Source organism: Phaethon aethereus (genome assembly GCF_964289735.1).
Source record: "Phaethon aethereus genome assembly, chromosome: 15".
Lineage (NCBI taxonomy): Eukaryota > Metazoa > Chordata > Aves > Phaethontiformes > Phaethontidae > Phaethon > Phaethon aethereus.
In genome coordinates this window covers 982,830-999,678 of record NC_138591.1, presented here as the reverse complement: position 1 = coordinate 999,678, position 16,849 = coordinate 982,830, and the positions used below count along the sequence as shown (strand labels likewise).

General features: G+C 37.6%; 1 protein-coding gene across 2 annotated transcripts in view; it reads left to right on the top strand.

The window, feature by feature from the left end:
- Positions 1-561: 561 nt before the first annotated feature.
- The window catches only part of TNRC6A (trinucleotide repeat containing adaptor 6A), a 50,243-nt gene continuing 33,955 nt past the window's right edge, over positions 562-16,849 (top strand). For both annotated transcript variants that reach the window (XM_082006974.1, XM_082006973.1), the window contains exons 1-3: positions 562-724; positions 12,986-13,076; positions 16,826-16,847. In XM_082006974.1, the coding sequence (XP_081863100.1) occupies positions 579-724; positions 12,986-13,076; positions 16,826-16,847 (259 nt within the window). In that variant the 5' untranslated portion in view covers positions 562-578. The remainder of the gene's footprint in view (positions 725-12,985; positions 13,077-16,825; positions 16,848-16,849) is intronic.

The window sequence follows — 16,849 nt, the reverse complement described above, 5'->3', positions numbered from 1 at the left end:
GGCCCGGCCGCCGCGGGCGGGGGAGGGGCCGGGCGGCGGGGGAGCCCCTCGGCATCCTGGGGCGGCCCCGTCGCGGCGGGGGCCCCGCGGCCCGGGCTGGCGGCGGCCCTGGCGGGGCGGTGACGGAGGTGCGGGTGGCGGCGCGGCGGCGGGCGGGCTCCCCGCGGAGCGGTGGCCGCCCGGGCCGGGAGCCGGCGGCGCGGCGGGAGGGGATCGCCCCGGGAGGGCCGCGGCGTCTGCCCGAAAGCAAGGTTTTCCCTGCGGATGAGCTTTGCCCTCTTCTGCTCGTCGGTGTTTGCTCCTGCAGAGCTGGCAGCCCTTTGCAGCTGCCGATCTTCGTGGGCTGATAGGGCAAGGAGGGCTTTCTCGCTCCTACATTTCAAACAAATTCTCGGGCTAAAGTGATGCAGCAGAATTGTTTTCCTTAAAGTACTTGAAACGTCTCAGTAGCGGTTGTGTAGTAGTGAAGGATAGCTGGCTTTGGCTATGCTCTGCTTGCCTCGCTGTCCGTGGGTAAACATATGATTTGATTACTTGGCAATCTGTGGTCTCCCCGTTTCCTCCTGACAAATCAACATATGGAGCTCAGTGTGTATCTTAACCCTGCTCCAGTTTTATTTTTTGCCTTGTGCTGCATTACTGTTGACATGGAAACCAACACCACTTTCTGTTCCAGAGAATTGGAAGCTAAAGCTACCAAAGAAGTCGAAAGAAAACTAAGCAGGTAAGATACTCATTTAAATTCACTCCTACACTTCAGAACTGGATTTGGCCTTGGGCTAGAAATCATTGTGGGCTTTATCTGGAGCTTTAATCTCATGTTAATTGTAAGGATAAAAAAAACCCTGAATTTGAAAGTGTGCTCCTCTGTTGCATAGAGAAATATCTGATATTTTAGTTAATTCTATAGACTAAGCACCTTTTTAGCATGGCTTCCTTTGCATAATAGCAATATCAGGTTCTATAATAGAATTTCTTTAGTAGGGTAGGTTTTTGAAGAGAAAAAGGACTTACTTTTCTGTCCTAAGTCGTAGTACCTAGCAATATGTAAAAAATGAAGGGCTTGTTTTGTTTTTTCCTATACAGTTCAGGCGAATATGGTTGGGAGGCAAGAAATAGTTTGTTTTGGTTAGAAACTTGATTTGAACTCAAGTAAACTGCAAGTTGCCATGTAACTATTAGGCTTTTGCCTCTTTTTCCAAGAAGAGTTAAAGACAGTGAATTTCCCATTAGTGTGTAGTTTTTATTTGAGAACTTTGTAGAATGGGCAGTTCCTTTTTTGAATTACTTAACTCTTAACTCCATATTCTTGAGCTATGTTGTGTTAAGAATTCTGTGCCAGTAATATACATCACTTTTGTATTTAAGAAGTTATTTCTTCTGCACTGTTTATTTTTAGTACGGTGACTTTCTTGCAAATATCTACTACTTTCTCTTGTTTACATTCTTTGTTTTTGAGTTTTGTCCTACTTTCTTTTGTTTTCTTTTTCAATTAGACCTTAAAGAGACTTGCTGGCAAACTTTTAAGAGGACTTCTACTAGGGCCACTTGAAATATGCTGAAACCCTGAATATAACTGATAGAATATTAGTTCCTGGTACCTGGCTTTTTTTTTTTTTTTTCTTATTTACTGTGCCTTCTGAGTCTCCAACTTCAGGTTGACTTATGATTACATTGTGAAAACTGATTAGCTTTCCCCTGTTGTCAGTGTGTCTTCCTTTTTTTCTTTTTTTGTTTTTTTTTGGTAATATGCTTAAGCATGAATAATCTTTCCCATTTTGCTGATGAAACATATGGAATCCTTAAGATACACTTAGCATATTGCTTTTAAATACAATGTCAAGGTCATTGTTAAATGGACTTTACTTACTTGAAAAGAATGATTTCAAGTTGCAACTCTTCAAGTAATCTCTCCACAAAAGGTACCAAAAGGCTGTGTAAAAATAAAAATAAATGACATCAAATCATTGGCATTGTGTGGAAAGCTCTCAGTGCACACACCTTTTCAGCATCCCTCCCTCTTTCAGCTTCCACTTATCTTTGATCCCTACTCACCCTCCATCCTGTCTCACCTTTTCAGCATCTGACCCGTTTTCAGCTTCCACCCCTTTTTGGCCTCTACTTCTTTCTGCCCTCTAATTACCCTCCAGCCTCCCAACACCTTTTTGGCATCTCACCTCTTTTTGGCCTCTTTTGACTCTAGCCACTACTTGATGCCAGAAGCGATTTTCAGAACTATATTATTTAGAGGGACAGAATGCTAAGTTCAAAAAAATACTGTGGTGCAAAGTCTTAGAAGATCTTCACATTTTTATGACCTTAAGAGAGATCTCTCTTCACGCTGGCAAGCATGGCAAATAGTGACAATAAGTGAAAGTAAACTATAGAACTGCCAAAACTCGGTGCTTTGTGGGGGTTGGGGACGGAACAAGGTTCACTGAGTAAATTCTGATATGGAATGGGTCTCCATGTTTTCTACGCAGAGGTGTGTGTTTTATTCTTTTAGAAGATTCAGAACTGGTTTTAAGTTAACATTAGTATACCAGTTTTCAGAAACCTTATTCTAACTGGTTTATGTTTAGTGAGGGAGTTTTCGTCATGTGAGCACATAGCCTGATAAAACTATGGCATGCCTACTCTGGCTAGGCCCAATTAATTGTTTTACTGTTGTAGAACTCAACAGATAGCCTTCATTCTTTCTCTAATGTCATTATTTATGATCTTAATAAATTTGCAGTGACCTAGTCAAATTGTAAAAGAGCAAATATTTCTTCTTGGGAAAGGTAAATAGACCTATGCTACAGCTTTGCTTAATCCAAAATTGCATAGCATGTATATAGACTGTAAACTCCATGGGACGTTGGTGTTGCTTCTTGTATGTTCTGAAATCACCCTTGGAGTTTATGCTTATAAATTAATGGGTAGCAAACATTCTTTTTTATCTTACTAGGAATATTGGCCTAGACTCTGGGATTGTGACAGGATAAGTATTATAGCTTATACTGCAGCTTGCTTATCTAGTTGGAGTGATTGCTGTTTTAAACTCAGGATTAGCATTTGGCTTGTTTGGCCTTTTTGGAGGAGAATATTAATTTGATTTGCATTCCCGTTAAAATGCATGCATGCCTAGTCCTATGCAAATATTCCTGGTCTCAAAAATAAGCATAGTGCATGATTTGTGACAGTAATTCAAGTAAATCTGTTGCACACTGCATTGTTGCATAATGTTACAAGTTAAATGTCACCTGTTCAGTGTACCGCTGAACAAGAACCATCTGTTATTAACTGGAGAAATGCAAGAGTTAAATTTGATTAAAATTGTTAGTAAAAATCACCATTTAGTTATTCTTATTTAAGAAATAACTTTTTAATTCTGTTTGGTAAACAGGGCTTTCCTGCCTCACTTATGTGGAACTGAGAGAAGGTAAATATCTGAAATATGTTTACAGTTTTTTTCCATACACAGACATTTGACTCTTACTTCACAAGCATGCAGATTACAGGGAGGATTCACATGCTGCTTTCATTTACCTGTGTTTCTGCTCCTGAGATTCCATCTGCACTGTTTGCAAACTGTCCATGTTCTGGGAGAGCAATCTTTTTACCTAAAATCATGTGTACCTCTAGATTTCATCCAGCTATTCTACTAAGTTACTACTGTACAACTATTTTCTTTTTCTTTTTACTCTTCCATGTTAGAATAACCACCATATTTCCGTGAGGTTTTCCTTACTTGCTGTAGGAAAAAAGAGATGGCTCTGATAGAGACATAGAGAAACAGCAAGGAATGTAGTAATTTCTGTTGATATTTAAGCACTTGATTTTCTGTTGGATTTTTGGGAGGTGTGGGTTTTTTCACAATAAACTTATGGGAAGCCTTCTGCTGTCAAATAGGAAGAGTTTATTGCAAAAAGTGCAGCATTCTGTTCATACTTTTCAAGACCTTTAGAGATACTTAGGCAAAATTATGCATTCCTTTCTCCTCTACACACACTTTTTCATGTCATGGGTAATTGTCAGGTTGTCCCCGTAAGGTAACTCGCATTTACCTTTTCTTTTTCTAGTCTTACAATCCCATTTGTTAAATTAAGATAGGGATTGTTTATAGCTGCTACTGAAGTCTTGTGTATTTAGGTGATAAACTTACTGGGAAAGAGATTTGTCTTCTGTATGCTTGTTTAGCAGTGAACTTCTCAGGTGAAACTTCAGGGCGAAACTGTAACACACATGTTGTTCCAGAACTATGGTGTATTTATCGTGCTTGTAGTTTGGAACACAGCTCTGTTGAGCCAGCTTCCCTGTTAGGCAAATGGGAACGAGCGTATTACAAGTAATTGGTAGTGGTAGACATGGTAGTTAGAATTCTTATCGCTTCACTTTTAGGGTGATAATTTAAAGACTGAGGTATTTAAAAGCAAAAAAGAGAGTAGCTGACACACATTTACTAATTAATTATTCATTGAAGTAATTGTTGCAGTTTTTAGCTTGGCAGCACCTCTTCTATACATTATTAGCTGGAAAGAACACACACAGACACATACGACATCTGTAAATAAGTGTCTTTGTTATCTGTGCCTGAGGCTTTCTTTGCTCCTGTGTGGTTTTAGTTGCCAGAGTGTTGCCATTTAAGGCACTGGTGTGTTTTGGTTTGTTAACTTCAAAGTACTGGTTTCTATTCCATAAACTTGGAAGAGTGCTCTTTTTGATGTAATATGCTATTTTGTGGGAAACATTGATAAAGGAATTGGAGGATCTGATTTTTTTTAATTTTAATCAAAATACACATTTTATAAGTTATTCTTGTGTAATGATGGTTGTGTAGAAAAGGTAGCTATTGTGGGTTTTTTAATAGAAACTGAGAAATAATTTTTATTGGCAGTTGTATGTAATTGCATAATTTCAAAAACATTAGAGATTAGAGAACTTGTCAGAATACAGAAAAATGATCAAAACTCATTTTGCAGTGACTTCATGAGAAGTCTCAGCAATATCTTTGAAAGTCTCTGTAGAATATCAGACTTGAATACATAGGTTGAATGCATGGAGTGTTCATGCATACATGCTTACTGTCTTTGCAGAATTGTAAAAGATCTTTCAATTCCAGATACTTAAATGTAGTTATCTGGCAGTGTTCTACCTGTAGCACTGCAAGTTAATTTATAACTAGAAGAAAAGCAAACGGTTGAAAGGATTTGCTTGTTTTCCCCGATTTATTTTATATTGTCACTGGAAGTTTTAAAGTGATTTCAAAAGCCCCTGTGTATAATCACATCTAATTCTTTCTTTTACCCTTACTTCATGTAGTAAATGGGTAGAAGGTAAAAACCCATTAATAGTTTAACGCAGAAGTTGATGATTGGGGATACAGTAGCAGGCATGCTATCAGTGTCCTGCGTCCTGCTCTCAATAAATAGGCTGGATGATGCATGTCCTTTTGAGAAACAGACTGATAAATACCTTTTCACCTTCAGGTGGTAACACAGGGCCACTCAGAAGTTGGCTAGCTGTTTAACTGGTCTCCTTCGTCCAGTGGCGAAGTGCTTCCCCTGCGTGATCCCCTGCCCGCTGCTAGTTGGGATGAGTGCCGCGCTTGGTCACTCGATGCCTTCAGCATGGAGGGCCACACAATGACTCCAAAAACCCCAGTGTAGTCTGCAGTGTTTGAAGTGCCTCCAAGGACACCTCACATGCAGTACTTCTGGGAGAACGCTTTCACAGCCTCCAGGCTTCTAAAAGCTTTTGGTGGTGAGGGTAGCAGTGTCTTTAAAAATGTGCTAGCACCATCTTGTGGGGCAGTGTGACTTTAGTGTGGTTTGAAAGTGGTTTTTGAAGGTGTCTGCTTGACTACCCAACACTGTATGTGAGCACCTGTAATAGTACTGGCATCTTCAGCAGCATTTGTGGAGAGGCTTTTCTGTTAGTGCTAGCTTGAAGAATCTGGAAACCCACTGAGTGTGATGCTGTTGTGTGGGTAGTTCAGTTTTGGAGAATACTGGGTAACTGGCATTAATGGTGAATGGTGACCTGTTTTTATTTTGGTGTTGAATTTTGCTGTGTGCAAGTAATACAAGTTTTCACTCAGAGATAAATATTGAGTTCAAATCATAATAATGCAGTGCTGTATCTTAGATCTCGATTTGTGTCCAAATTCTTCTTGGAACCATAATTTCCTCAGTGAGGTGACTAGAATTGTAGTTTTATTGTGGCATAACGTGTTTCCCTTTTACGTATTATAGCAGCAAAGATAGCATGCTGCACAAACAATAATTATTGCATCCCTAGTATGTCTTCTGGGGAAAATACTTGATTCTCCTCTTCTGTAATGTAAGAATACAGGTTAAATATGTCTATTTCAGCCCAGATAGTTTTACAATGCCAAGCTGGAGTTTTTGAAATTACAGGTTAATAGAACTTTTTTCAAGAATTAAAGTAATAACTAAAATAAGATTTGGTGTAAATATTACCTGAAATGTTTACATTTTGAGCATTACAGCTTTTTTCTGGTTTGCAAGCCAAATAACAAATCGAGCCATACAAAAATAAAATTAGCCATGTCAAAACTTAAGATAAAGAAGTAGTAATGAATTGTGACTGTAGAAGTAAGAATGTAGCTGCTCTTTATTTAATGGCACGTGATTGTGATAGTAATGAAGTGGAAGACTTAATATCAAAAATCACCCAGAATCGCAAGGCACTTTCTGTCTTGCCAGAATGATACCTATCCTAGAAGATTAAAAAGTACTTTTTTCCCCTCTTTTTTTTTTTGTGTGTGTGTGTGTGTCAAGTGGCATCATAAAGTGTTTCACTAGTTTTCTGGGTTTTTTCCCCCTTATACAAACAAAAATTGTGCTGAGGTACACAAAATTGGAGAAAAAAATATTTTAAAATAAATAACGGTAAACACTTACCTGACAGTCTATTTAAAATTATGCAGATAATAATAGCAGCTTTTACTTCTATGTTCTCAGGGTCATCAAATGTGCAGTCTCACCTGGGATCAAGCCCCATTTTCATTTGCTCTCACTTGAAAATAAAGCACCTTTCAAGTTGAGCTATTTAAACTGAAGGCCTTTGCTTCGGTCTCAAATGTGAATTTCATATGGTGTGGGTATTTTATTTTCAGTTGATCTAAATTGAAAAATAACGTTTGCATTTCTGCTAAGACCATTTAACCTTGAGCAAGCTAATCCACTTATATAGGGGAAAAGGAAATTCCCTGTACATGTGTTTTAGTGAAAGTTGGATGACTGATAGGGGAAGTAATAGAAGTCTGGTTATATATTCATGTTATGAATCAGAATTCACAGTCATTGCTTTTCGTTTGGCCCAGCTGATGGGCCAAGCGAGCTGCTACAAACACTTTTGCCGTACGAGGTCAATGGATTAAATCTGCCTAGATGTGGGGAAAAGCCCAGCAAAAGGACTTGTTAATTTTCTGGCTTTGTCTTGTTACAATGAGACTGGGTTCCTACAGTGTGTCTTGTTATGTGCTGTAAAGTAACATGAAGCTGCTGATAGTTTGTACACAGAGAATAATATAAAGTGTTGAGTACTTAGCAGGAATAGGTAGCTATTAAAGTCTAAGATGATAAATAGGAACGAGGACGTAACACTTCTGTTTCTCAAGGAGTAGCATTAAAAATGAAGCTTGTTTGTTGTATGTTCTAATGAGTGTTGGAATCTGATGCATAAATACTATAATTTGCTGTCTGTTGAGAGGGCTGTGCATTAATGTATTAGAATAAAGGAAACTTGTGCTTTCAGCTGTCAGAGATTGAAATTCAGGAGTTCTGCTTTAGACTGTGATGACTTAATAGGCAAATCTGAATTTGTATTTCAGGTTTATGTTTATGTAAGAGGGTAGTGGTAATAGGACTACCTTCCTTGAAAGATTCAGTTTTCAGTGAAGAACATGGGCAATAAAGGCTTTACTGTTGTTATTTAATTGTACAGTGGGTTAGTTTTGCTTTCTAATCACTGAGATTTAACATTATAATGGTAATCTAATCCTCTCTTAAAAACTTTTCATGAACTACAGGCGGGTAATTTTTTTTTCAGGGGTCATCTAGAGTCTTGGAACTAATCACAGGGTTTTTTAATGTGTTTTGAGCTGGCTTTGTCATCTAAATTCTGTTTTTCTTAAATACATGAAAATAGAATGATCACTGTCATAATTTAAGGAGTCTTATCGTTCCTGTGTGGAAACAGAAAAATGATGCTGTGATAGAATATTCCAGACATACTGGTATGTTGGTTGGTAGCATCTGTATTCTAAAAATAAAATGTAATCTTGCTGATTTATTTGTAGCAGGTCAAATGAGTGAGTTTCTTTTTTTCTGTGAAAATATTTTGCATTCTGCTTGCTCTTTAAAGTGCTATAGCTTTCTTGGGTGATCTTGGGCCGAGGTGGGCAGAGAACTGCTCATAGAACATGTGTGTTGAACTTGCACTTCTGGGAGGTGTCAGCCCAGCAGCACTTGTGCAGGGTAGTTGTCCTATGAGGTTGTGGGAGGAGAAGGACTACGGACATGACTTTTCCTGGCCATGGGCGAAGATACGGTACTTGGCCTTTTCCTTTGGATTAGATGTCTCTTATTCTCAATGGTACTTCAGGAAATACTGTCTTCCTGAATAGCGAATCAGTGACTCTTCTTTGTATGGAAGTCAACTGTAAATGAATTGTGTATTCTAATAAAAATGAACTGTGATATCTAGAAGCTATTTTTTTAAGATTGATTTCAGATATACCTGCTTCTTGCATTCTTTATTGATTCAAATTGCCTGTTAAAAATTGGACTATTCCAAATGAACTTAAACCAAGGGTCAATGTTACCAACATCAGTTTCGTTACAAACGCTCAGGATGCAAGTCAGTGAGGGACAAAACTGAGTTATGTATCACCTTTATAGTGCACAGATGTCACTGCAAGTTAATCATTACCTCAGATTTGCCAGGTATCCAAAGGATTGCTTTAGATGAGACTGGCCAACTGTGATTGTTTTCTGTAGTTACATGACTAATCTCTTAGTTGCCCGTGAAATAATTCTTGATGCCTAATTAGAAATGTGAGAGTGCTTTTTGCAGTAAGACAGTCCTCAATGAATCTTGCAGCCAAATGATAAAACTATGATAAAATGCAAAATAGCCAAGTTGCGTTTGATAGTTTGTGATTTGTCTTGCAGTGCAACTGAAATAGAGGGGTGTCAGAAGTGACATTTTTAGGGTGGGGGTTTTTTTCATCTTTTAACACATCAGAAGCAATTCTTTTAAAAAAGAAATAACTTACGCTTGCTGTCTGTTATTAGAAAATCTTAAAAGACAGAATTTGGTCTGTGGAAACTTTTCAGAGTGGTCGTCTGTCTGTAGTATGTTACTGTATGTGTATGGTGGAAAGAATACTGGTATTGTTTGTTCATTGTCAAAACATGCTGCAGCTCTACCTCTGGTAAATACCTGCAGTGTCAGACTGCTTTTGTTAACACATGCAGCATGAGTTGATGGGTAACAGTCACCCTAAAAGTGGTAGAGGAGAAAAGGGATGCTGGATATACAATAAATCAGTGTTATTCTCACAGAAGGGAGCACTGAGAAGAGAAACAAGTAGAAGATGAGATGGGATTTACAGTGAGAACAAAGATTTCGGCAAGTAGAGATGAAAACTAATTTCTGTTTGTGTTAGTTGCTGTACAGGTACATGTAGCCATGCTCTGAAGTTTTTCTGTTTACAGAGAGAAATCAGAAAACATATTTGTAATTAAGTAGAGACGTGCTTGTTAATTTTGTGAATATAAAACACTTCTCCCTCCAGACAAATTGATTTTTACCATCTAGGTAAAGGATTGCTGTTGTCTGGCAGTGTTAATAGTAATAAAAATAGATTTAAGAAAAATGCTTGAATTACCCAAGATACAGTCATATGATTTTTTTGTCTTATGTGTTAATGTTAATAGTCTCAGAAGTTCTGTGCCCTATATTTAAAGTATTGCAGGCTTTTTTCTTCCACTATGAATGTCATGTGAAAGTACTACTATATTTCTTTTTGTTTGAAACTACTACTAATAATAGCCAAGTGGCCACAAGCTTTGAGATTTAAATATAAGTATCATTATTACAACATTGTCCTTACTGGGAGGAGAACCACTTACAACATGCCGACGAATCTCACAACGGGACAAGAGGACAGTTTTAAAGGTAGAACTCAAATGGGCAGCAGTAACGTAGTACTCGCCTCTTTCAAAAGAATGGCAGTATTACGCAGAATGCGAAATAGAGTAAGTCACTGGCTACCGTAAAGAGAAGACCTGATGAGCTGCTGTCTACCGCTGCTTACATTGGCACCCCCTACAGACAGGCGGGTGCCGAAAAGAGTGCTGTTTTGTCTAATTAAAAAGTGAGGAAGTTAGATGAATTTGCCACAGTGGTACTGGGCACTGGAAGTCACATGTGGATTTAAAACAAACAAACAAAAAACCACAACCAAACCAATGCCTGCACTCATTTTGAAAGGAACTTGAGCTGTGTTAGAAGTAGAATTAACCAATTATTTATATATCTAAATAAGTAATGAGAGTTTTAATACTTGCGGAGTATCTTGTGGTTTACTGTATTCAATTGGCATTGCTTCTGACATATATATATATATATATATATATATATATATATATATATATAAAAAAACCCCAATCTTACTTGAAACTGGAGGTTTGTAGTTGTAGGTAGTTTGGGGTTAAAAAGGGACCCAGTGTTTCCAGGCAGAAGTAAACCACTTACTGACTGTCCCTTATTAACATTTTTAGTTCGTTTCCCCCTCAAAGTTTTGTATTAAAAGGTTGTCTTCTGTTTGATAATGTGGGTATGTGCAACCATGTGTCATTGAATGAGGGTAACCATTTTTAAAGGAGAGTTTAATACATTCAAAGTAATTGTGTAATAAAATCTCTTCTCCTGTTTTGCCTTGCTTAGTATGTGAAAAGCATGGCAAAGATAAAAACAGTGCTTTTCCTGTTCAAATCTGAATTTTGGAGGTAGACACCAGACAAGACCAGTTGTCCCAAACAGGGGTGTAAATTCCCTTCCATCAGTTGTTTCTCGGATTTTTCTTTTGGAACAGTGAATAACCTATGTGACTCTAACCAATTTTACTGTGCAGAGATCTACTCAGCAGCTCCGCACCTGAGCACTTTGTTCCTTCAGCTGCAGCTGATGGGATAGAAAGTGTGTACAGACTGGGGAGAACACCAGTTACATATGAAATGTTAATTTAAAAGACAGGACTTATACTAATCTTTGAGCATTATTCAAAGAGTAGATTTGGTGTCTTCCTTTACTTAGTCAACACGTGTGGCGTTTGTTCCCACATCCCATTCAAAGTGTCATAGAAATTAGGACTTGTCTGAAGGCTATGGTGCGCCTGGTGAGAGGGCAGATGTGCGGTGGAGCTAGCGTCAAGATTCAGGACATTGGGGGGGTGTGGTGTAACCTAGATATATGCTTCAGAATGAGGTCTAGAAAAACATTTTCAACCTAATTTTTAATCTTGTCCTCCTGACTATATGGTCAGGGCTTGTGAGCCAAAAGCTTCCAAGGTTTTGAACTTGGAAACATTCCTGATCCTGAAAAGGCAAAGAAGAGTCTTACAAGTAGGCTTTCAAGTTAGTACACAAAAATGCTATATTCTCTGAATCTCAGACTTTGAAGTAACTGAATGTTAGTATGTTCCCTCTCTGCTGTCTTATGGTGTTCTAACAAAAGCAAACCACTGCCACAGTTTTATTTTTATACTCAGCTTTATTGCTACCTTCTAAACTTCAGAATCCTTCTTTCTGTGAGCAATTGTTTTTATTCTCATGTATGAAACAACTAACTCATCTTCAGTTGTGCATTCCATGTTGCCATGAGCTTTTTGCACCATTAGTCCAAATGCTTTTTTGTCTGCCTGTTACCAGTCTTTTCTGTCAGTTGTGTTTGTGTGGAGTTCGTTCTCATTCTTATCAGGAATCACTTCGTCTCTCCAAGCATGGCCTTAAAGAAAAGTTTATTTTCTTTATCCTGAAATTTGTGTCAGTTATTAGTTCCCACTGGCCCTGATGGCTTGCAAGTGTGCTTGCATGTTTTCAGTTCTTTCTGCTTTTTATGTTCTCCATGTTCTCCCTTTTGTCGTGCCTTTGCTGAAGTCTGTTTTTAAACAGTGTAATCTGGAAAGTGGTGTTGCTGCTAAGCCTTCTGTTTTAGCATGTAAAACTTTGTATTAAGTGAATTTAAATTAAGGTATTAGGTTTTTTTTTCACTTTGTTGTCAAGTTACAGTTTCGTTATTCATTTAAGGTGCTCTAATACTGCTCCGCTATTGAAGCTCTGGTCCTCCTGATTCACGTGTCCTTTGCGTCAGCAGTACCATCCATACAGATACACACAGCCAGCTGAATTAGCTTACTGCTCAGGCAGGAAAATGTGCACATGTTGGTTGTTTCTTGGCAGAGGTAGTGTTTAAAATCAGTGAGCTGATGCAAATTCCTGCATGGCTGTCTAGGCACGGGTGTTGATGCCAAAGGGTGTGCGTGGCTGGGGAGGAACCCATTGCTTGGCTTATGCGGAGTGTAGTCAGACTCCATGCTGGGTCAGAGCTGATTGCATGTGACGGGGGAGCTGTGATGTGTGAGAGCTCAGTCGTACAGATTCACAATAGTAGGCAGAGATTAAATAACATCTGAATTTGCACTGGCTTTTGAATCAAATTAATGTCTACGCCTTCATTGTAAGTTTTGGAAAAAAGAAAATCTCACATGTAGCTTGACACTTCATCTGCTCTTGAAGTTTTGTCACTTGTGACTTGCAATGAAAGTATGTAGTCCCTATAGAAATATTATCCAATTAGAAGTAAAATTCCCCAGTTTCTTTTGTGTCACTGTGAAATAATTGTTCTAAAATGAGTCTAAGTGTGTACAGATTGTATTTTGGGAGAGTTAATTACAAACTGTGTGGTTCAGGGATTTAGTGCAAGAAGAGGAAGAACAGTTGATGGAAGAAAGGAAAAAGAGAAAAGAAGACAAGAAGAAGAAGGAAGCTGCTCAAAAAAAGGTATGTTGAACATGAAAAAATAAAAACCCGTGCTTATGTGTTACTTTCTATCACTAGTAAAAACTGTTTTAGTTATTATTCAGAAGTGTTTTCCTTTTAATGTAATGTTTTAAGCTTTAAATATACTGTCAGTTGCTTAGTGATAACTGACATATTGAGCATCTTAATTTGCTTTGTGTACAGCTTCTTCAGAGATTAAATATTCTTCTGAGATCACCATTCTTTTTCTTGATTGGTAGTTGACGCAGTTTCAAGTTTGAAAACTTCCTCAATGTTAGTGCCTTTATTAGTAGAATAATATTACCAATTTTTTTAAGATAGTGGCTTTCAGCTGTATCCTTACTTTAGTATATCTTATCCTTCAGTATGGAAACATACGTGTCATAAGACAATATTAGGGAAGGTGGATAAAAATGAAAATAGAAATGAAAATATTTACAGCAAAGGTATTTTGGCATAGAAACATCACAGAAATGCTTGTGAACACTTGAGAGTTCCTGTTTACTGTCAATATATTAACCATGGCTATTGATTCTAAATATTGACTCTAAGCTTGTAAATCTGTTTTTAAAAACATGTCCATTCCAGGTTTGCTTGCTAACTGGTGGTAGCAAAGTGAACCTGCTTAACAGTTTTTCTTCGATTCCATTGACTAATGCTAGATATTTATTATATAGTCAAAAAATCAGTAGTCAGCTTTCCCTATTTGTTGGCCTAAAGGTGTTCATTGTGCACTTGTACAAAATTAGATATGTCTGATCTTGCAACAAGTCTAAATTAAATAGTACTGGAGGGATACTCCTAGAAGAGGTATTTGCTCATATTTCAGAATGGAAGGTTCTTTTCAGTATGTGACAGCAAAGCTGCATAATAATTTTTGGACCTCAGTTGTAAATTTATAACACTTTTTCCTCTTGGATTTCTTCTTTAATCAGAAGTTGTAACAGGCAAGGAACTGGCTTACTTGCAGAATATGGATCTGTGAAATAAGTGGTTCTTCATAGTTGACTTTCTCGTCCAAAGTCTAGTTTTTTAATGAGTTGGAAAGGCATGTTTGAGAGGAAATTTTTAGAAGAAATAAAAGCATAAATAGTTTTTGAAAGTAGAGACACCAGACCTTTGCCTAAAATGAAAAGTTTTGCTTAGGCTTTCTACTGCTGTGGAGTACCTGCTAGACTGTTCTTCAGAAGCCACATGTCTTTATTGATGTGCTGTATTCTCAGAGTAACAGAGTGTTGAGCGTGTGGACTTGATTTATCAGGAATTTAAGCAGCAAATCTATGGGCAAAGGAGTAGGATGCCACAATGCTCATGTGCATTCCTGCAGAAGCTTAAACTTGATCTAGATTAAAGAGAATACACTTCTGAAAAACAATGGTAACAAACAACTGCCAGTTAACGTAGCTGTTAAAAAAAAGTCCCAGTACAGACATGGCTTGATTCTTGATTAAAATTAAAACTTGTTAATGTAGGTCACAAGGAAGAGGGAATCCTTTTTCTGTCCTTTTAATATTCGTGAGTAGTTTCAGGTTGGCCAAAATTGCTCTTTTTTTTTTGGTAAGCTAACTTGGTCTGTTTGATCTCTAAAGAACATTCTGGTTTGTATTATCAACTGTAGGCTCTCTAGTAAAAACTTTAAAGCATTTCACTGTGCACCAAGTACTGATATATTTTGGAAACCCCTAGCTGAAATATGTTTAAATTTTTTTCTTTTAGAGACTAGCACCTTAGTATAAAAAGCAGTCAATAGCCTTGTCCTATGACTCTTTCTCTTCGCTGATCTCTTTGGGTGCTGTGGATAGTCAGAAACAGCAAAAAAAAAATTTGAAAAATTCTGAGTTGTCTCATTTTTCTGTTTATGGGTCAAGTGCCAAGGTAATAAATTGATTTTTAGTCACAACTGGGGGTGGGGGTGAGATTACAGGCTCTCCAGAGTAAGCTCTAAACACGTGCATAGGCATGGCAAGAACGGAAGAGGCATCATGTAATCATGCTGTAGAAGGAAAAGCTAATGCTTGGGCCATATATATACTGTAGTTTTTTAATAATTGGAACTAAAAGGAGTAGTAGAACAACAGCAGCAATCACAGAGGTATGACACTTAACTTAGAGTAGGTATGTTCTGTGCTTGCATCCTCATGCTGAGCAGCTTTCATGGGACATCAACTGTTGTATTCCAGTTACCTTTTTGTGACAGTATAAAAATGTGTTTTGAACACTTGGTTCAAAGCCAGCTGCTATGCATAGAGTACCCTGGAGTTCAAAGTGCATACAAAGCTTCCCAAGTCTCAAAATAAATTTTTTAACCAGATTTGTTGAACAAAGAGCATAATGAAAAGTCTTGGTGTTATGCAGTGGCCCCAAGTACAGCAACTGCCTTTTGGAAGGTGAGGAAGAGAGGCAATGAACGGTGTTGGAGGAGTCAGGGTAATAAGGGTAAGATAGGCAAAACTGGAAATGAACGTGGTGTGGGTTTTTTGATACACTTGTGTAAGGGGCTCTTGGCTTTACTTTTGCTTTCTTCATTCCAGTGGCTGATGCATTGCTGTTAGTAGAGTGGATTTTCTTCAGAAGAGGTTTTGCAGGCATCTTAGTCTTTAGCTATTTTTAGCAATCTCTAAGAGCATACTTTTTTTAAAAAAGAAGAAGAGCCTATGCTCAAGGTTTCTGGGGAGCAAGAGGCTACATTTTGAACCATTGGACAGTGTAACTTAAATTTTTGTATGTATCCTTGCCTTTGTCAGCTTCAGAAGTTGAAAAGGAGGGTTTTTCTGTTAATATACTCTTGATTTCCTTGAGAGAAGTGAAGCTATGGCATTGAAAAGTCATTAATAAAGTTTCAGTAGTCAGCCCGAACAGTGCTGATGTAAGATTTGATTAGATTCTGACATCAAATCAGTGAATCAATACATTTTTCTTTGCATTCACATATACTCTTTTTCTCTCTCATCACAGTTTTACTTATAGACAATCATAGCTTAAATATTATAACAAATCTATTGTGTACTATGAATATATGCAATATCGTAATGAAAAGGGGCTCTGTACATCTACCAAAGTGACCATATCAAATTAAATCTTATTTTGCTTTGGCAATAGTGCATTTTTAAAGTGATAATTAAGAAAACTCTAGTTTCAGATGAAAGAGCTATGATTTGTGCTTTTGAGAGGTCCTTTACAAAATCAGTTTCACTAGGTTTTACAGTTAAAACCGCACAATTAAGGTGCACTTCCATACAATAAATGTTTCTCTCTCCATTTTTATCCTATGATAAAATTTTATTCAGATAAATCTCTCATCTTGGCCATATCACAGGTATAACCAGTTGAATCTTGGAAATGAAAGACTTAAAGCTTTTGCATTTACTTTCTTATTTCCTTTAAATTTCTAGGTCCCTCCCTCTTCCCCTGCTATCTTCTGCAGTAAAAGTAGTGGTGGTTCTTTGCTTCCAGGCACAGTTTTTAACTCACTTCAAACATCTTAATTTGCAAGTTTAATTCAGTCTGTTTCATGTAGTTATCTTTCAAATTAATTTTGTCTTCTGTAACATTTAAACAGCTTTCTAGGCATAAGGAATAATAGGCATGGGTTGGTTAGCGAGACACTTCTGAAGTAGATAATTAAATAACTTTAAAACTTTTTAAAAGAGGAAAGTCAAAAGCTCATGTTGCTTTATGAAGTGGCACGTACACATGTGGGTTTTCTCTTATCTGCACAAATCACTGACATGTCTTTTTTCTTGTTCTAGGCCATTGAACAAAAAATCAAAGGT